The sequence below is a fragment of the Eschrichtius robustus genome, chromosome 7, assembly GCF_028021215.1.
Source record: "Eschrichtius robustus isolate mEscRob2 chromosome 7, mEscRob2.pri, whole genome shotgun sequence".
Taxonomy (NCBI): domain Eukaryota; kingdom Metazoa; phylum Chordata; class Mammalia; order Artiodactyla; family Eschrichtiidae; genus Eschrichtius; species Eschrichtius robustus.
Genome location: NC_090830.1, coordinates 6,267,789 through 6,289,480, shown reverse-complemented (window position 1 = coordinate 6,289,480; position 21,692 = coordinate 6,267,789). Strand labels below are relative to the sequence as shown.

The window sequence follows — 21,692 nt, the reverse complement described above, 5'->3', positions numbered from 1 at the left end:
CTTTAATGAGCTGAGCAGAATTCTACATAAAATCAGAAATCTATGATTCATCACTCCAATTAGTAAAAAAATTCCAAGATTCATGGTAAGGCATCACAAGGCATGTGCAATTAGGTCCCAATATGACCTGAGCATGTACTCAGAAAGAATTCCTTCATGGTGTTTTCAGAATATGAAGTTCTTCCTCTATCTGGTTCCAATCAACATGTGTTTATTGGAAGTCTATGTCAGGTTATACGTATATAACCAAAGTAAGAAAGAGTAACCCAGTGGCCATTTTCTTTGTTAGATCATAAACCAGGTGTGAAAAAAGCTAGATATTATTAGGTAACAGATTATATGACTTTGGCTTAGTTTTAGTCTTGTGTACAAGACCCACTACATGCTGAGTGTTGACAGAAGAAAGAGAAGATGTGGGCCCGAACACCAGGAGCTGTTTCTTGGAAGATGACAAACTTAACCCACACTTTAAGGATATGCAATGTAGTAACAGTAAAAATAACCTTTTATAATATACTAAGTAATGCTCTGAGCACTTTTCATTTATTAATTTATTTAGTATCTAGTTAAGGAAAGCAAACAATGAAGAAAGGTGTGACATAGAAAAATATCTCATATGCCTAAATGGCATCTGAGGAGAGGGGATCAAATGATGTTTAGCATGAGTATGGGCAATAGTAAAATAAAATTAAGGAAGCCAAATCAGACCATAATGTGATAATCAATGTCAGGCAAGTAATTAAATATCATGAAATAAATGATACGGGGAGCACAGTTTTATCCTGTCAGGCTACTGAAAAAGAAGATGTTCAAGGTGAAACAAACACAAAAACACCACCACCACCAACAGCAAAACTTCACCAACTAAAACAGGAAATGGAAAAAAGTAAAAGTATGAGGAAATATGGTTCTTGATGTCAGTAGGAAGTTAGAATATGAGAAATATTAGAAGTTTACTAAGAAAAAATACTCAAGAATACAAAAGGAAAAATAAAAGAAATAACTTGTCTTGTGAGCTTGACAATTTTGTTACCAATTTCTGGTTTTATCAGACTGTGACTAGGCAATGTCGTATTTCTGCTTTGTAGGATTTATGAGGGTTTTCTTTTAGCATGATATCCTTTTATTTGTTTGCGAATATTCTTTAGGCACATTACAGGTGTTTTTTCATTGTTTTTCAGTACAAACAAAAATACAATCCTGCAATTAGGAAGGCTGTAATGTTGTTATAGTAGTCAATCTTATAAGTATGACCTTATAATTCCATTAATTACCTATTTGTTTAGATAGTATCGAGTAATACTCTACGACATATAACAGTGAAGGCAGTGTTTCTTCTCCTCACAAACCAAAGTTTAGTAGGTTTTATTACCTATCTTAGTCTTTATCTTTGTACTATTAAACATACAAATGCCTGTATTACTTGACTTGTCTGCATAAATGATATCTTTGGACCCCGAGCTTTTAACAATCAGAAAATCAGCTTACATTCCTTCTCAGCCATTACCCTTCCCTCTTTTAATTTTATCATACAGTTATCCTTTCTACACTTCCAAAGGAGGTGCCATTAGAAAGAGAGTCTTAAAAAACATTTTAAATGATCAACTCCTAAACCAACCACCTAGAATATAATTTCCCAAGGCTTCATCTTGCCTGGTACTCACTAACTCACCTGGGAAGCTCTGGTATAGAAATTCTTCCTCTAATATCCATGGCTCCTCTCCTTGCTCCAATTTGAAAATCACCTTTGGCTTGGTAATGAAATACCCTGTAGAAGGAGAAATGACAGAATTTGGGCCACACTGAATGGGCTATAGCAACTCTGAAGGAGGGAGAAGGTAGGGTTTCTAGAGCAGCACCTTGATGGGCTCATTTAAACCTTTCATGGGATGTGAAAATACGTTCTTCCTGGTACTCAAAAGAAATGAAAAATCTCAGATTCCTGAATCAAGAGCCTCAATAATATATTAACCACAAAAGATCACAAGTTTTGGTGTCTAAGAAATAAAATGCATGCTATTCACACTTTCATATGGAAACTCTGCTTACCCGCTGAGACAAGGTTGTGATAGTTCTCCAGCATCACGTCCCTGTACAGCATCCTCTGAGCAGGGTCCAGGTGCTGCCACTCCTCCTGGGTGAAGCCCACAGTCACATCCCTGAACGACATTGACCCCTGGAACGGTACATTTCTGCTCAGTCTGAAGTGGTCAGAATTGGGGTGGCACAGAAAAGATGTATGGAAACTAATTCTTACTAGGTTCACTGCTGAGAGTTTATATGTTATGATATGTACATTATTTCATACTAGATTTTATAAAAGGGAAATAATTTTTTTTAAATCCTGCTTCTGTTTTAATCTATTAATGCACTATGCCTTGAAATGTCCTGGCTGTTGTGAATAGTAAGAAGAATAAAACATTCTTCTTGTTCTCCAAAAAGTTAAACACTACACAAACACAATACACTCAAAAACTCCAAAAATAAGATGTTACTAGTATACATTAGAGTATGTAAAAAGTATACTGGGGTCAGGAAAGAAAAGTTAACTCTATTTTTTTGTCAATAGCTTGTGTTTAATTGGAGAGGAAAAGCTTTAAGGCCTTCAACATGCTGGATGGATGTTCTTTATGAGGAAACATAGCACAAACAAAATATTTGAGGCATTAAAAACTCATGGGTTGACTTTAGCTTCTGCCTCAGGATATAGAAAGCAAGAAAAAGAATCACTCTCATTTCTACAATGAAATGGGCCTAGTGACTTAGAATTCACACCTTCTAATTTATCAGAGAGCCAACGTTCTCAAAGCACTCGAAGTGCCCCAAAACTCGGAACAGACAGTACCTGCAGGGAGAGAGGAAATGTATGTTCTTGCCTACCTGAGTTGGACCACAGGAAAGAATCCCACCAGAATAGGTGACATATTAATTGGTGAACACTGGGTATGGGCTGGCAAAAAGTGTGAAACCCCTGTGGGCCACAGACACTGAGGGGGCTTGCACCTTCTTAAAGGACTTTTCTCCACAAACCCCACTGGGCACTTACTGTATTCCTGGGAGAAGGGAAGGATTATGCACTGAGCCTACAACTACAGCTGGGGAAGGGGCAAGAAAACCAAGCAGGCCACGTCCCGAAGACCCAGGGACTCAGAGCATCCCCGAGACTGAGGCTGTATTGGAATAAGGTACACTCTGCCCACTGCTTCCCACCACGAAGCTAACAAGCTTGGAATTACAAGTACCTATAGAGTATTGCTGACAGATGGACTAGAGATAAATAAAAAGCATGCAAGAAGACTCTCTCTGAGGCACAAAGAGAAAACCTAAAAACTTAGAAAGAAACAGACGTAACTTTTGGTAAACGAACCCTATCCTAAAACACAAAGTATCTCTACAGAAATTTGAAGCCTGTGGTGCACTGAGGGTAGTAACACAAACAACAAATCTCAAATCCTGCCAACACCAAACTAGATTAACTCAAAGCCCTGGACTAAAAGCCTACCAGGAAAGTCATGCCCATTTCCAGGAATAAAATCTATTTACCTTGGTCTAGAGTCCAACACAAGATATGTGGGTTTCAACCAAAAATTATGAAGTATATGAAAAGGAAAGAAACCAACAAGATACTACCAAGACACAAAGTAATCATCAGAACTAGATTCAGATATGACATGGATTTTGAAACCATCTGACAGAATTTTAAGTAATTATAACTAATACATTAAAGACTCTAACAAAAATGGTGGACGACATGCAAAATCAGATGGGTAATTTCAGCAGAAAGAAATGCTGGAAATAGAAATGCTAGATATGAAAACACAGTAACAGAAAAACAGACATGAAGAATGTCTTCAACAGGCTCAGCAACAGTTAACGATCAAGGAAAGAATAAATGAACTTGAGGACAGGTCAACAGAAATTACCCAAACTGAAACTCAAAGAGAAGAAAAAGTGAAGAGGGTGAAAGAATACAGAACACGGAAAAGCCGTGAAATACAATCAAATTTTCTGACATATGCATAATTGGGACCCAGAAAAAAAAGAAAGAATGAGATAGAAGAAATATTTTAAGAAACGGTGGCTTAAAATTTATCCCAATTAGGGCTTCCCTGGTGGCTCAGTGGTTAAGAAGCTGCCTGCCAATGCAGGGGACATGGGTTCGAGCCCTGGTCTGGGAAGATCCCACATGCCGTGAAGCAACTAAGCCCATGCACCACAACTACTGAGGCTGCGCTCTAGAGCCCGTGAGCCACAACTACTGAGCCCACGTGCCACAGCCCATGTGCCTAGAGCCCGTGCTCCGCAACAAGAGAAGCAACCGCAATGAGAAGCCTGCACACCACAACTAAGACCCAACACAGCCAAAAATAAATAAATAAATTTATTTAAAAAAATAATTTATCCCAATTAATGACAGAAAACAAACCAAAGATCCAAGAATCTCAAGAATACCAAGCAGCATAAAGTCCCCCTAAAAGCACAGTTAAGCACAACATATTAAAACCGCTTAAAAAGAGAGAAAATCTTGAAGGTAGCCAGTAAACAAAGAAATACTACAAAAGAGGAATAAAGATAACAATTAAAGCAGGCTTTTCACCAGAAGCCATGCAAAGTAGAATACAATGGTGTGAAATTCCTAAAGTGCTGAGAGAAAATAACTGTCAACCAAGTATTCTATATTTATCAAAAATATCTTCAAAAATGATTGAAAAAACTTTCCAAGAAAAACAAAAATTTAAAGAATTCTTCACCAGCAGAACTACTCTCTAAGAAATGTGAAAGGAATATGAAATCAGAGTGAAACTTGGATCTACACACACACACAAAAGTGATAGAAATGGAATAAATAAAGGGTAGTTAAATTAATCCTTCCTGCCCTGATTTTTAATTGCTCTAAAGTAGAGGTTGGAAATTTTTTTCTTTAAAGAGCTGGACAGTAAATATTTTAGGTTTTGTGGGTCATACATTAAATATTGCAATTGTCCAACTATCACTGTAGTGTGAAAGTAGCCACAGGTAAGACATAAAAGAATGTGTGTGTCTGTTCCCAAGAAACTTATTTACAAAAGCAGGTAGCGAGCTGAATTTTACCTATGGGCTGTAGACTGTGATCCTTGCTCTTAAGGACAACTGACTGTCTAAAGCAAATAGAGTAGTGTTGTATTGTATGTATATAGCATATGTTAAAGTAAAATGTATGATGTAATAATAGCACAAAGGACACGAGGGAAGAATTGGGAATATACTGTTGTAAGGTCATTATATTAAACATCAAGTAGTTTAATATTTGAAAGGAGACTCTGATTAACTAAAAATGTATATTATAAACCCTAGGGCAACTATTTAAAAACTTAAGAGGTATAAATAATAAGTCAATGGGAAAGATGAAATGGAGTAATAAAAAATATGCAACTAATCCAAGAGAAGAAAAAGACAAAGAGAAACAAAGAATAGAACAAATAGAAAATAGCTAGGAAGGGGAAGATCTCAATTCACCATACCGATAATCAAATTAAATGTGAATGCTCTAATCAAACCAGATTGTTGGATTGGGTAAAAAAAACAGGACTGGCTATAAGAAGTGTACCTTAACTATAAAAACATGAAAAATTAAAGGTAAAAGGATAAAGCAAGAAATACTATGGTATAATCCAAAGAAAGCTGGAGCAGCTACATTAATATCAGACAAAATAGACTGCATAAGATGGGATATTATAAAAAATAAAGAGGCACATTACATAATGATAAAGGGTCAATTCTCCAAGGCAAAAGTAAATGTGTATGCACCTAACAAAAGAGTTTCAAAATATATGAGGTAAAAACTGATAGGACTGAAAGGAAAAATAGACAGGCAAAAAAAAATACAGTTGGAGACTTCAATATTTATCTCAGTAATTGATAGAAGTAAAAATAAAATTGGAGAAATATAGAATACCCAGACAACATTATCACTGAACTAAACCTAGTGACATTTATAGAACATTCCACCCCACAACTTTAGAATACACTTTCTTTTTAAATGTACACGGGATATTCACCAAAATAGAGTGTATTCTGGGCCATAAAACAAATCTCAACAAATTTACAAGAAAAGAAATCATATACATTATGCGCTCTAGCCAAACAAGAAATCAATAACAGGAAGGTCTGTGGAAATCTCCAGCTACTTAGAAATTAAACAACATACTTCTACATAACCCACGGGTTGAACAGAAGTTTCAAGAAAAAATGGAAAATACTTTACATAGAGCAAAAATGAAAACAGAACTACAAATTTATGAGATGCATCTAAAGTAGTGCTTAGATGGACACAAGATATTAAATGCTTTATTGCAAAAGATGAAATGTTGGCAGTCAATAAGATCAAACTCATTGGTGACCTTCACCAGAACAAATTCAGGCAGCTGTTGGGAAAGAACCAAACTTGCATGCAATGGAAACCTGATGTGCAGAAATATTTTCCAGAAAACATAATTTGAAATTTCTGCTGAAAACCAGCATATGAAAACCCAAACAAAACCCAAAAAACTTCTTATGAAGAAGTTACAGTAAATTATTTTGGACTGCCCATTTCATTACTCCTCAAAATACTAGATTTTATCACAGATTTAAGCTGGACCACAGAACAGCTATCTATTTAGACTCTGGTATTATGGTCTCTTGATAATTTATAGCAGTTATGCTTTGGCAATATGCCCTCTGTTTCTACCATGCCCTCTTCCATAAGTGGCAAGAGCCTTCATTTATTTCAAGGTTGTTATTAGAATATTGCTCACAAGTTCAACTTTTTTAAAAAAATGTATTATTTTTGGCTGTGTTGGGTCTTTGTTGCTGTGCACGGGCTTTCTCTAGTTGCGGCGAGTGGGACCTTCTCTTGTCGCAGAGCACGGGCTCTAGGCACATGGGCTTCAGTAGTTGCAGCATGCAGGCTCAGTAGTTGCAGCACGCAGGCCCTAGAGCATGAGGGCTTCAGTAGTTGCGGTGCATGGGCTCAGTACTTGTGGCGCACAGGCTCTAGGATGCTTGGGCTTCAGTAGTTGTGGTGCACAGGCTCAGTAGTTGTGGTGCATGGGCTTAGTTGCTCCGCAGCATGTCGGATCTTCCCGGACCAGGGACTGAACCTGTGTCGCCTGCGCTGGCAGGTGGATTCTCAACCACTGTGCCACCAGGGAAGTCCCAAGATCAACACTTTTTTTTTTTTTTTCCAAGATCAACATTTTGATGACCAATAACAAAAAGGCTGTTCTCAGACTCCAATGTCAGGAAAGTCTTCATGTCCCATGAAGAATCAGTTTGGTTCATCCTTATTTTCAATGCACTTCCTGAAATAATGTCTGCTATTGCTATCAGAAACAAATGTACAGCTTAGCATCTATAACTTAAACATTAAGGACTTGAAGGTCAGTGACATACCACCTTTGCCCTGGTACTAATCTGCTTATTTCCTGCTAAGCTGACATTTATCTGTTTCTACATTTATAAAAACTCACCTGGGATTTGTTCATTTTCTGCTTTCTTTAAAAAATATAGAGACCTGTGAAGATATAACTGAGACACAAGGAAAGAGAAATGAGTCATAAGAGATCTGGCCTCCCCCATAGCTCCTTGATTTACCTTCCTGCAAAATCTGCACACTACTGGGTAAAATGCCCTCCTATGAGACAATGTCCTCTTGGTTCCTTAAAAGAGAAGGAATGTAGAATCAACAGAATAAAATATATAATAACAGGCTCTCAAAAAAAAAAGCCTTGAGTTGTGGTTGCCAATTTCTGAGGCATAAATACCCCTGTCATAAAAATAAATAAATAAATACTCCTGTTATGATCAATTTCAAATTACTCACATGATGTCATTGAAGAGAGTTGGGAAGAGATATTCAATAGTATTTCCACCATATTGATAAAGCAGATAAATAAATAGTCTCAAGAGCACAGATATGAGTAAAATGAAGGCACTTAATTAGAAAGTGATGAGTTTTGAATATAATCACAGCCAAGAGCAGCCTAAGCAGACATGACTATTAAATGCAATGCAGAATCCTAGAAAGGATCATAGAATCAACCCAAGTGAAAGGAAAACATATATCCACACAAAGAGTCTGCCAAATATAAAACCAGATCAAGTTAAAATTTTAAGAGTTTATTGTGCATACAGAAGAACAGACTGTGAACCAGGGAGACTTCAAACTGAACGTGTCAGGAAGCTCAGAGGCATGTCCTTACAGAATGGTTTACAAAGTGAGAATGAGAAGGTATCTAACCTTTACAATGATTAGTTATTACAATGATGTTTTCCAGACAGCAGGAGATTAGTTAAAAGTGATTATCTAACACCATTTTAGGAAGATGACTTAAGTTTTGTTTATGATTATCAGAGGCATTTCAAGAAATAACCTATGTTAAGTTTTGCTTATGTGGCCTAACTGGTTTTGTCTGCTGGGGGATTTTCAAGTCTGGTGTCCGTTTCCTTTTAACAAGCTGTATACAGTCTTTCAGAGCAGCATTATTCATTATAGCCAAAAAGTAGAAACAACCCAAATGCCCATCACCTGGGGAATGAATAAACAAAAGGTGGTATATCAGCACAGTTTGACTCCATTTTAAATTCTGACTGCTGTAGGCTTCAAGCCCACTTCTGCCTTTCCCTTCTGCCCCACATCCAGGCCAACTGACAAGGAAACCCATGTATCCTCTGGCCCACATGTGTGCTCTCTTTCCCAACCCTAGCCCCTAACTGCAATAAAAACCAGGCCACTCCTTCCCACTCTCTCTCAAGGCATTCAAGCAGGTTCTGGATCAGCTTGGGGGCTACCCTGCTCTGCCCAGAAAGTCACATGATGTGAGTAAAAACTCTTTTTACACCCTCTTGGTGCATGTGTGGCTTGACATCCAAACCAAATTTGGGCTTGAGTGGTTTTAATCTGCACTCCGTGGGGCCACTTATATCCTGGCAGCAGAATAATCTAGACAACGAGCACCACGATCTAGGGGTCTTTCTTCTCTGGTTTTTGGCTAGCTAACAGGTTTTGTTACCTGATGGGAAGAATGTGTTTTGAGCTGTTGTTTTATGCTGCACTTGCTGGGTCCATCCTGAGCCTCTGCCTCTGCCATAGATTTTACTGACCAAAGCTGGAAACTGCACTCAGTTTGAATTGTGTATAACTGGTGTTTAGGGACAAGAGTGTGGAACTAGGGTCCTTCTTTGGGTCATGTGTTTCAGCCCAGACCTACATGTGTGCCTAAAATTGAATTGTGTGTCTCCACTCCAGCATGAACCGTAACAGACACTAGGATCCTGGACTTAACCTTGTGGCCATTGGCTGTATGTCAACCAGGCAGTGGTCTGCATTGTATAGAGCGCTCAGGAGAAAGACTACTATCCTGTGCAATATATGGGCCTTTTGTGGTCAGTCATGTGGAGTAACAGCAATTACCACGTCACTCCTAAGAGTCGCTCCTAAAAGCAGATGGCTCGCTAGACCCCTACAAATGCCGTGGAGGAAGTCCTTAACCCTGAAAATTCTGCTTTGAGACTTTTTGGAGGAAGAAATTTATACTTACGAGAAGGATAGAAAGGACCTGCAAAGTATACCCAGCAATGACAACAAAAGCAACAAAGCTGGACATGAGGGAAGAAAGAAAAAGATGAAACAGGTCTCACAATTTTGATCCAATTCAAAACCTAAAATTTACTAAAGAAAAAATTTATTCAGCAGAATAATAAAAAGGGTGTTGACTGGCTTTTGCACCTCTACAACATAAGTTAAATTAACTTTTACATCTGCTGAGATGCACCAATTGGCAAACTTTCATGGCCTTAATCAATCCTGAGGCTATAGTTAACAGTTATACTTGCTAAATTTTAAACAGGGTACCCTGTACCAAAGTAGCCCCTATTCTCTTTAGGAGAATTACCAATCATAAAATAGAGAACACCTTATCTTAACCCTCAGAACTACTGTCTTGCTTAAATTCCCCATTGTTATAGGTACCCATTGCTCTAAAATATCCCATAGTGGGCATGACACTCTGACTCAACCTGACCCAACAAGTAATAAGTTAAAATTAAATTAAATCTTTGGCACTTACATTGAGCTCGACAAAACAGGATTTCACAGAGCTTCCTCTCTAGTTAAAGTAGTTAATACAGATGATTATAAATTAAAACAGGGCTTTTAAGAATTGAAATCCATTATATAAGACCTACCTAAAAGAGGAGTGATCACCCCCACTGCTTCTCCATCTACCAGCCCAATTCGGCTTGTTCTTAAACCTAGAAAGAATAAATGGTGCCTCATGGTGGATTTCTGTTTCTTAATGCCACGGTCCCACCCATTAAGACCCTCACACCCAGTATTACTGAAATTACTGACTTCACCCAGTGAGCAATAGGTAAACACTTTTGCAGTCACAGATTTGGTCAACATATTCTGTTCAGTGCCTATTTTAACAGCCTCTCAGCCACCATTTGCCTTTACCTTTGAAGGGACACATCTTTACCCGGCTATGCATGCTGTACCTTAACAGCCCTGCCATCATGCACAAATTGCAAGCATGATCTCATGGAGGAGGTGACGTCTCCTGTTCTGAGTCCCTTGTCTGAATCCAAGGGAAGGTGAACCCTCTGCAGACTCCATGGCTACTTGCGGAGCTGCTTGAGATCAACTAACTGAACAGCAATGGAGTTTATATATTTCATAGATGGCAGTGCCACCATCAAACATGATGGAATGTGCTGGAGAGCTACTGCTTTATCCCTTAACCAGGATGTCCTTGATCAAGGATGGGACTCAAGGATGGGTCAGCACAACTGGCTGAACTTTTGTGCAGTAATAATGTGGCCTTCCCCAAAGAGAAGGTCTTGCCTTTGTCCTGGCTTCTGGGAGGTAATCTCTGGGCTCTTGGAATGTTATGCCTGATTGTAGTGTCTTTGTTTGCCTAGGAGCCTTAGGTTTTATGGGATAATCTCAACAATGTGATTTAGGGTGGGGTCTGGCCATACATGTACAGTCTTAGGGTGGGGTTGGCCATGACAGAAAGACCAACAATGTGACTTAGGGTGGGGATTTTAGATCATACAGTGTCAGTCAACCCAGAGACCATGTTCAACCACGTGGGTAATCAATCAATCATGCCTACATAATGGAACCCCAATAAAAACACTGAACAATGCGGCTTGGATGAGCTTTCCTGGATGACAATACTCTACACGTATTGTCACACATCAATACCTGGAGAATAATGTGTCCTGCTTACACATGAAGAAGAAAAGGAAGCTTCACAGTTGGAATCCTCCTGGACTGTGCCCTATGTGTCTCTTTGGCTGATCTTAATCTATATCCTTTCCCTGTAATAAAACATAATCACAAATTGAACAGCTTTCAGTGAGTGAATTATCAAACCTGGGGGTGACTTGGGGAATCCTCAGAACTTGTAGATGGTTCAGAAGTGAGGGTAGTCTTATGTGGAGACTGTGCTCTCTAACTTTGTAGCTGACTACAACTTATCACAAATTCAGCCTGTCATCTTAACATTGGATGCTTTGACCAACAATCAGCCCCATCTGCACATTCTTACAGACTCTTAGGCCAAATGCTCTTTTCAATGACAGCAATAACAATTCCTTATCCAAAGTTGGCCCTCTTTGAGGTAAGTAACTCTGAGAACCTCTTGCCTAACAGATACCCAAAATATAAAGGTCACGCATGTCTCTGCACATATTAAAACCACAATACAAGGCCTCACCAAGACACTTCTTATCCCCTTTGAAGTTCTAGACATTATTGATAGTAACCAAAGCACTCATTTCACTTCTTAAAATGCACAACACTGAGCTCTTAAACAAGGCATTCAATAGAACCTGCATCTCTCTTACCAGCTTCAAGCTGCAGGCCTCATAGAATGTGATAACAGCTTACTTAACTTCAAAATCAATGAAATAAAACATAGCACATTTCTCAAACGTCAGGGGTAAATCGTAATAAGGAGCGTGGCTCCATTTTTGTTGTTTGACACTGACAGCTTTCTAACCCCACATTTCCCTTCCCATTCAGTCCCATATCTAGACAAGCTGATAGACAGCCTCCCTTGCCACAAAAGGCCCAGGATGCTTACTCAGCAACTCTTCCTGGTCTTACCCCCTACCCACCATTGAAACCAGAAAAATACTCATGCTGTATTGTTTTAGCAGGTTCTCACTAATATTGTTTATACACTGAGGGAAATAATCCACAGAAAGCTCTCCAAAAAAAAAAAAAAGTGAAGTGCTTTGAGGTAAGGTCTATTTTTAAACTATTTTCCAAATCTGTACACAGTTTCTCATAAGAATCTTTTAAGCATATTCTTAAATGCCATATGTGCTGATGGACATGGTGTAAATTCCATTCAGAATCTGGAAATAATGAGAGTAAACCAAGGAAGGTGAGACTTTTTAGGGAAGGCTGTAAGTAGAACCTCCTTAACTGTGACTAATGACCTCTTTCTCGAGACCATGCTGTTTTAATTCCCCAGGGAAATGACATTTCCTTTGCAACCTGCCCTTTGCCATCCAGGGACTAGTTCATTTCTGGTTTCTAAAATTTGCCCCCAAATATTCACTGTCCCAGTCTTTGATGTAGTGGATGTGGTGACAACACCTTACTCAGCAAGATGAAGAATTGCTGAAAAGATACATGTGCCCCTATATTCCTAGTAGCACTATTCACAACAGCCAAGACACTGGAAACAACCTAAATGTCCTTCAACGGACAAATGGATAAAAAAGATGTGGTACATATATACAATGGAATACTACTCAGCCATAAAAAAGAATGAAATAATGCCATTTGCAGCAACATGGATGGACCTAGAGATTATCATACTAAGTGAAGTAAGTCATAAAGAGACAAATACCATATGATATCTCTTATATGTGGAATCTAAAATATGACACAAATAAACTTTATCTATGAAACAGAAACAGATTCACAGACACAGAGAACAGACTTGAGGTTGCTAAGGGGGAAACGGTTGGGGGAGGGATGGATTGGGAGTCTGGGGTTAGCAGATGCAAATTATTATATATATAATGGATAAACAACAAGGTCCTACTGTATAGCACAGGGAACTATATAACATCCTGTGTTAAACCATAATGGGACAGAATATAAAAAAGAATGTACACATATGTATAATTGAATCACTTTGCTGTAGAGCAGAAATTAACACAACATTCTAAATCAACTATACTTAAATTTAAAACAAAAAAAAATTTTCAAGGCAAAAAAAAAAATTGCTGTACCCTGCAGTTCTGGGATCTACCCCTTTCTGGGACTGTGTCTCCATCCCAAAACTGTGGAGAGAGAACAAATGCCGCAAGGGTTCTCTTCTGGGTGAGATTTCTATTCCTGGTGTTCCAGCTCTTTAAACTCATAGGAGCTAATCTGTTCCCTAGAATCGAGGATTTAAAATTAAAGGAAATATTCATATTTGGAACCTTCACCCAGAACTCTAAGTCTGCATCCCCCGGAACGTACTGTCCCCTGGAATACTGGCCCCCTAGAAATCAGAACCATTGAGGACAAAGACAAACTAGAGGATGCCTGAGTCACCCCGTTGCAGAGCTGGAAACCAAAACGTGCCCTGCCGGGCTGCAAATTCACGCGGCCCCGCCCACTCCCAGGGGCTGAGCGCACCTGCACGCATGCGCATATGCCCCGCTCACGGGGGCATAGAACCTGGCATCACCGCATCAGAGCTGAGGCCCTACTGTTGCCCAACCGCCCCTTGTCCTGCTCGAGACGCCGCCGCCTGCCATCTCGGGGTCCTGCTGCAGCGTCCGCAGCCCTCCTTCCCACCGCGAGGCACCGCCACCTCCTGCCCAGCCCACGCTCTAACCTCTGCTTCCTGGAAGGTGGGAAACCGGGATCTTAAGAGTTGTTGAGAAATCTGGAAACTTCGGGATTTCGGACTTCACGAAATTTCCAGGCCCAGGAGGGTGACCAACAAAATGGCGAAGTGGCGCATGCGCAGGGTACTTGGTGGCCCGGCTGGAGTTCTGCTGGGCACGCAAATCAAAAACTACGTTTACCATAATCCTTCGCGGCCACTTCTTAGTACGGTATAACTGTTGAAGTAGATCTCTCTTGTTTAAAGGGCTGGAAGATTGCTCTGGAAGGCCTGTCGTTCTGGAGTTTTCAGTGCGCTCCCCTCACCCCGGGAGGTTAGGCTCTACCTATAATATCAATAACAACTAAACTTAATTTGGGCAGCAAACAATCTGTTTAAAAGACATTTGCGGACAATTGTGAAAGCTTAACTATGGTTGTGCTAATAATGAATGTACTTAGTTTTAGAGATACATACCGACATATTAAGGAATGGACTAAATTTATTTTAAAATGTTGCAGCAAAATATGAGACAAAACAAATACAGCAAAATTAAATGTGTTCAATATAGACAATGGTGTATGGGTGATCACTTTTACTGTGTTCTGTATGATTGAAGATAGAAACTTCAATAAAAGAAGGAAAAAGTAAAAGGACTGGGGTGTATTTAAAACACTCTGTCTGGGGCTTCCCTGGTGGCGCAGTGGTTGAGGGTCTGCCTGCCGATGCGGGGGACGCGGGTTCGGGCCCTGGTCTGGGAGGTTCCCACATGCCGCGGAGCAGCTGGGCCCGTGAGCCACAATTACTGAGCCTGCGCGTCTGGAGCCTGTGCTCTGCAACAAGAGACACCGCGATGGTGAGAGGCCTGCGCACCGCGATGAAGAGTGTCCCCACTTGCCGCAACTGGAGAAGGCCCTTGCACGGAAACGAAAACCCAACACAGCCATAAATAAATAAATTAATTAATTAATTAATTTAAAAAATAAATAAATAAATAAAACACTCTGTCTTTTAGACACAAAACTAATGGAAGGGAGGGCATATGTCAGTTATCAGTTCTTGTAAATAGGGAATTTAGTTTAAAATCTTTTTAAAAATGGAATGTAGTAATACAGGTAAGAAAACAGCATCTCTGTCAAGCAGGGTTTGCCTCGAAATTGAAGAAAAAGAAACTAACTTTTCAAAATTAAGGAAGCAATACAAAAATTTGTAAATAAACCATAAAATATATGCACAGAAAGAAAAGAAAAAGTGAATATCACAAAATCTCCCAGAGGTGACTGTGCTTAAGTACTAGGTGCACAGAATCAAATCTTGTGGATGTAAAAGTTAATGATGATCCTTTCACTACATAATATATCCTGAATATTTTTCTTGGAAAATATAACATCAATTATTGGTGATAAACAGAAAACACTTTCATTCACAATAGCAAGTAACTAAAATTTTAAGAGATAACTTATATGGAGAAGCTTATAAACCTTGCATTTTGACGTTGAAAAAGACTTGAATAAATAGGCATGCATTCTGTAGATGGAAAATGTAAATACTTTTGCCAGAACTCAGAATCTGAGCAAATTTTAAAATATTTTTTTTGTTATTTGTATACTTTATTTACCTTTTTATTTATATTTACCTTACAGAACAATAAAATTTTATCCAGAAGAAAGAAAAATTTGATAATGGCCAGGAAACAGTTGGAAAAAATATAATACTTATCAAATTATAACCAATATGATACTACTGTGATAAATAAAATCATTCAGTCTTGATTCCATGTTGGAGAACTGTGAAATTTTCTGCCTTGCACTTACACTGACCTCTTTTCTCTAGGTACCAAGACTGACCCTCTTTCTCTTAATTCCTTCCTGGAGTCACCACTTCCAAGAACAGGACAAAATGGACTGAGACAGGCTAAATTACAAAGAAAACAACTCCTTTCTGCAGGATCACAACACCTACTTGACAAAAGTCTACCAAAATTGTCCACAGTTCTTTCTGCTATAAAACCTTTCTTGATCCCCATGCTTGGGGGGACAGTCTCTTTGATTGTTCTCTCTATTTTAACTGCTTGAATAAAGTACCCATTCCATTGCATTTGAGTCTCATCATTTTCAAAAGTTAGACACCATAGAGGATTAATTCCAGGAATAAGTGAATTTAGGAACAGGTTTTTAAGGATTACTATATAATAAAAATAATATTTAAAGCAGTGAGGAAAGAATGGAAGATTTAATAAATCATGTTAGGGCTACTAGTCAGTCATCTGGAATAAAAATTTATACATACCTCATATATTACAACAAACAAATTTCTCATGGATTCAAGAATATTTAGAGACCATATGTGCTTTTTTAAAAAAATACTAAATCCTTGGATTAGGAAAGCATGACACCAAAGACAAACCACAAAGTTTGATAACCAAAAAGTTTTATTAGAGAAATATTAAACATTTCAATCTTGGGGGGAGGGGATGAACAAGATTTAAAACCTAATAAACTAGGAAAACATATTTGTTACAGATATGAGAGACAAGTAATTTGTTTTAATTAATAGGCAGGTTTTACAAATCAATAAAGGGATCAACACTGAAATAAAGATAGGTTAAACACAAACAGGCTTTTAACAAAAAAGAAAATGCAAATGAATAATAAGAACAGAGAGAAAAGTCATCAAGAGAAAATTAAATTCTGTGTTAAAGTAGAAGAATATTTGGCACAAAAATTTTAAGATATCCAGGATTTACGTGAGTTTGAGAAATTGTTCATTCTCATTCATTTCTACTGTCAGTATAATTCATCAAAGATTCCAGAGGCTAGTCTGTATCAAAGTTTTAAATGAGTAAGTGTTTTACTCAAGTAATTCCACTTCTTGGGGTGTATACTGAGCTAATAATTGTTCAAGACTTATATAAAGAATGTCCTTCACAGTTTACTTGAGTCAATACAAACATTCAAAAGATTTTATTGGTAAAGTAAATTATGATCATCATTACTGTACAAAGTACAGTAATAAGCAGCAGCCATTAAATACGATAAAGTAGAAGAAGTATACTAAATCATACAAGGGATATTCAAAATATATTCTGAATTTTTTTTTTTAAAAGACACAGTCCAGTAACAAAACAGAGCAGTCTATGTAAGGTATGTATTCATGGAGATATGACAGTGTCTGTCATAAGGAAAGTGCTCAAATAGTGGTGCCTGTCCTTTCTAGTTAGGTTATGTGAATGTTTTAAGAATTTATTGTGTCAGTGAACTTGGTGTGTATGCATATTTTTGTGAAAGAAGTTATTTCTGTATATGACTTGTATATTTTGTGTTTGTCCATCCATCAATTGTAGGAATTACCACCAAAAGCTATCTTGAGAATAAGGCAGGTACTAAACAAATATAACAATAAATAAAAGTGATACACTTATTATGTAAAGATACTTGCATGTCTATATGTGTGAATTATCGTTCATCAACCCATAAATACTGGGTTGCCCAAAAATTTCCTTCGGTTTTTTTTTTTTTTAACATCTTTATTGGAGTTCGGTTTTTAAGTAAAAATAAAAGACACATTTTTCATTTTCACCAAGAACTGTATTGAACAACGTATTCACCGTTTTGTTCCACTACTTTCTGCCACTTTTCAGGCAACTTCATAATTCCATCTTCCCAAAACTTTTTATCTTTTTGAGCAAAGAACTGTTCCAGGTGCCTTTTACAGTCTTCCAGGGAATTGAAATTTTTTTACATTAAGAGAATTTTGCAAAGACCGAAATAAATGGAAATCTGAAGGTGCAATGTCTGGTGAATACGATGGATGAATCAGAACTTCCCAGCCAAGCTGTAACAGTTTTTGCCTCATCATCAAAGAAACATGTGGTCTTGCGCTATCCTGATGGAAGATAATGCGTTTTCTGTTGACGAATTCCGGACGCTTTTCATCAGGTGCTGCTTTCAGTTGTTCGAATTACGAGCTGTACTTGTTGGAATTAATCGTTTGGTTTTCTGGAAGGAGCTCACAATAGAGGACTCCCTTCCAATCCCACCATATACACAACATCAGCTTCTTTGGATGAAGACCGGCCTTTGGTGTGGTTGGTGGTGGTTCATTTCACTTGCCCCACGATCTCTTCCATTCCACATTGTTGTACAGTATCCACTTTTCATCGCCCATCACAATTTGTTTTAAAAGCGGAACGTTTTCGTTACATTTAAGTAGAGAATCGCATGCAGAAATATGGTCAAGAAGGTTTTCTTCGCTTAACTTATGTGGAACCCAAACATCAAAGCGATTCACATAACCAAGCTGGTACAAATGATTTTCAACGCTTGATTTGGATATTTTGAGTATGTCGACTATCTCCCACGTGGTATAAAGTTGACTGTTCTCAATTAATGTCTCGATTTGATCGCTCTCAACTTCAACTGGTCTACCCGACCGTGGAGCATCATCCAGCGAGAAATCTACAGCACGAAACTTCACAAACCACTTTTGACACATTCGATCAGTCACAGCACCTTCTCCAGACACTGCACAAATCTTTTTTGGCGTTTCAGTTGCGTTTTTACCTTTCTTGAAATAAATAATAAAGGATAATATGCCGAAAATGTTGCTTTTTCCTTCCATTTTCAATATTAAAATGGCTACACAAAAAGTCACCAATTTTGATGGTTTTTTTTAAATGTACGCTGATAAGACAGCTGTCACAATACAATCTAACAAAATTGTTTCGAATGAAGTTAAAGACAACCAAGCGCTACTAGAGCCATCTTATAGAAAAAACTGAACGAACACTTTGGCCAACCCAATAGAAACTACATCCATGGTTCCCCAGGCCAAAATCTGACATGATTTGTTTGGGGAGAATTATAAGATGATCCTTAAAGACCTGTAATTTGCTTCTAAAGTACGGCAAAGGTGATAGGATATTATGGTAGAAATGAAGGGATTTTGCAAGTGTAATTAAGGTCTTTAATTATTTGAATTTAAATTAATCAAAAGGGAGATTTATTCGTTCTGGTCCTTTCCTAATTAGGTGATCCCTTTAAAAGAGAGTCTAAAGATCAGAGACAAGAATGAAGAGACGTTCATCCTGGCATCGAAGCTGCAAGCCACCTTGAGTTCTACAGCTGCAAGAAAATGAACTTGCTAACAACCATGTTAATCTGGAAGAGGACTCCAAACCTCAGGTGAGATCCTAACCCCGGATGACACCTTGATTGCAGCCTTGTGTGACTCTGAGCAGAGGACTTAGCTAGCCCATACCTGGACTGTTGGCACAGGGAAACTATAATAATTGTGTGTTGTTTTAAGGCACTGATTTTGTGGCAATGTGTTAGGCAGCACAGAAAACACACATTATGATTTAAGTCTCCTTCCTTCTAGGTCCCTGCTATGGACTGAATTGTGTCCCCTCAAAATTCATTTGTTGAAGACTTAACCCCCAATGCAACTGTATTTGGAGACAGAGTCTTTAGGAGGTGATAAAGGTTAAGTGAGGTCATAAGAGTGGGGCCCTAATCTGATAGAACTGGTAGCCTTATAAGAAGAGGAAGAAAGATAAATCAATCCCTCTCTCTCCCCATGCACTCAGACAAAAGGACATATGAGGAAAAAGTAGCCATCTTCAACCCAAGGAGGAAATTCTCACCAGATACCAAGCTAGCTGGCACCTTGATCTTGGACTTCCAGTCCTCAGAAATCTGAGAAAATAATTTTCTGTTGCTTAAGCCACCCAGTCTATGGTTTGCATTTCTGTAATCTTACATAAGTAGAGTCATACAGTGTGCATTCTTTTTTGACTGGCTTCATTCACTCAGCATAATTAGTCTGAGATTCATTCATGTTGTTATGTGTATCAATAGCTTGTTTCTTTTCAACTCTTATGTAGTATTCCATTTTATGGTTACCATTATTTGTATATCCATTCACCTGCTGAAGGACATCTGGATTGTTTCCAGCTTTGGGTTATTAAAAATAAAGCTGCTACAAACTTCATGTATATGTCTTTGTATGAACATATGCTTTCACTACTCTTGGGTAAATATCTAGGAAGGGAAGGACTGGGTCACATGTAGGTATATGTTTAACTTTTTAGGAAACTGCCCAACAGTTATCCAAAATGATTATACCAGTTTATATTCCAACATGAATGCTAATCATATTGTAATATATAAATGTATCAAATCAACATACTGTATACCTTAAACTTATAATATTATACGCCAAATATATTTCAATTAAAAAAAACAGGTTTATCAGAGCATGACTGCAGGTAAGGGATTTCAAAGTATTTGTCATTTAAAGAATAGGCAGACTAAGGTCCTGGCATTTGGTTTAAAGGGACAGACTCTGTTTAAAGGAAAAAGGATGACTTAAAAGGACAGTCTTCCAAATGCCAGCTTCTGGGGGACAAAAAAAAAAAAGCAAACAGTAAGGAAGAAGGGTTGTTTGGTAACTGGGTGGTGAAGAAGAACAGAAGAAAAGAGGGGGAATTCCCTGGCAGTCCAGTGGTTAGGACTCTGTGCTTTCATTATGAAGGGCCTGGGTTCAGTCCCTGGTTGGGGAACTGAGATCCCACAAGCCGTGTGGCACAGACAAAAAAAAAAAAAAAAAACAAGAAAAGAAAAGAGGAAATTTTAGGGTCTTATAAAACAAAAGAGAGCCATAAAATCAGAGAATGACCCTTCCTTACCCAGCAAAACGAGCAAATAATAAACCGACTAAACTGCCTAGACATGGCTGGCCTGACAGAAAAGCATATCATTAAACTAAGAATTATGTAAAACTCCTTAATTTCACAAAAATGAACAAGTAGAAAATAAAATATTGCAGAAAATGAGCATATAATTTTCACACAACTAAATGAGGAAAGCTCCTCCCACAAACAAAACACAAATCATAAAAACAACTCTAAGTCTACTCCAAACAGAACTAAATATACTTTAAAAATCATTTGAGGATGTAAAAAAAAAAAAAAAAGAAAGAAAAATCACCGTGAAAGGAGCTTGGAAGTTGTCACTAAGTTCTAGCGATAAGTAAAAAGCTGAACAAACTGAAAAATCAAAAATTCTTCTTAGATCCAAGACAGAAGTGAGGTCACAGTACAAACCACTGTCCAAAAATTGGAGAGATAGACAAGTAGATATAGAGAATCACAACTTATTGGGGCACAAGCCTCCAAGGGAACCAGTACCAGAGGAGGAAAACTTCAGCTGTAATTGAGAAATTGCTGGAGGCTCAATGTGGACAAGTCTGGGAGTTAGAAATTCCAGAGGGCGCCCGGTTTTGGGAGATCTCCAGAAACTCTACCAGATTCTCACAGTGAATATTGGAGAAAATTCCCTCATGCTTCTAGCAAAGGAAGGAGAAAAGTAAACATTTTGAAATATGCCAGAGCATGCCAGTCTTCTGAACAAGACCTTCCCTCAAAAGAAACCATTTTACCAGAGCCTAACCTATTGGGGTTTTATCAGAGCCTAACTGATGCAGGGGGAAGGGGAATACCCAACTCCAGCCCACCCTAGCTATCCTGTCCCACCTAAGAGAGTAGAAAATAACTGAGAAGCACTGGTGAAGTTCACAGTCCAGGGGTATATGTTCATCAAAAGACTGAGACCTCATCATCACAGAACACTTCCTCTCCCCACATACCTTTTCATCACATCACTAAAGGCCTGTTTGCTGGAGTTCCTTTCACCCAGTACATCATGTCTGGCTTTCAAAAAAACATCATGAGGCATGCTAAAAGTCAAAAAGCACAGTGTGTAGAGATTGAAGGCATCGGAACCAGACTCAGATATGACATAAATGTTGGAATTAACTGACTACAGG

General features: G+C 38.3%; 1 protein-coding gene across 6 annotated transcripts in view; it reads right to left on the bottom strand.

Annotated features, from left to right (window-relative positions):
* The window catches only part of LOC137767005 (zinc finger protein 33B-like), a 101,662-nt gene that overhangs the window by 5,538 nt on the left and 74,432 nt on the right, over window positions 1-21,692 (bottom strand). The window contains exons 1-5 of one of the 6 annotated variants that reach the window (XM_068547531.1): window positions 11,231-11,249; window positions 10,207-10,272; window positions 7,491-7,548; window positions 2,050-2,176; window positions 1,673-1,768 (exon numbers count right to left, since the gene is read on the bottom strand). In XM_068547531.1, the coding sequence (XP_068403632.1) occupies window positions 1,673-1,768; window positions 2,050-2,176; window positions 7,491-7,505 (238 nt within the window). In that variant the 5' untranslated portion in view covers window positions 7,506-7,548; window positions 10,207-10,272; window positions 11,231-11,249. Of the gene's footprint in view, window positions 1-1,672; window positions 1,769-2,049; window positions 2,177-7,490; window positions 7,740-9,560; window positions 9,592-10,206; window positions 10,273-11,230; window positions 11,250-13,874; window positions 13,950-21,692 lie in introns of those variants that run through there. The other 5 variants (XM_068547533.1, XM_068547534.1, XM_068547535.1 and 2 more) reach the window with 5 other exon arrangements.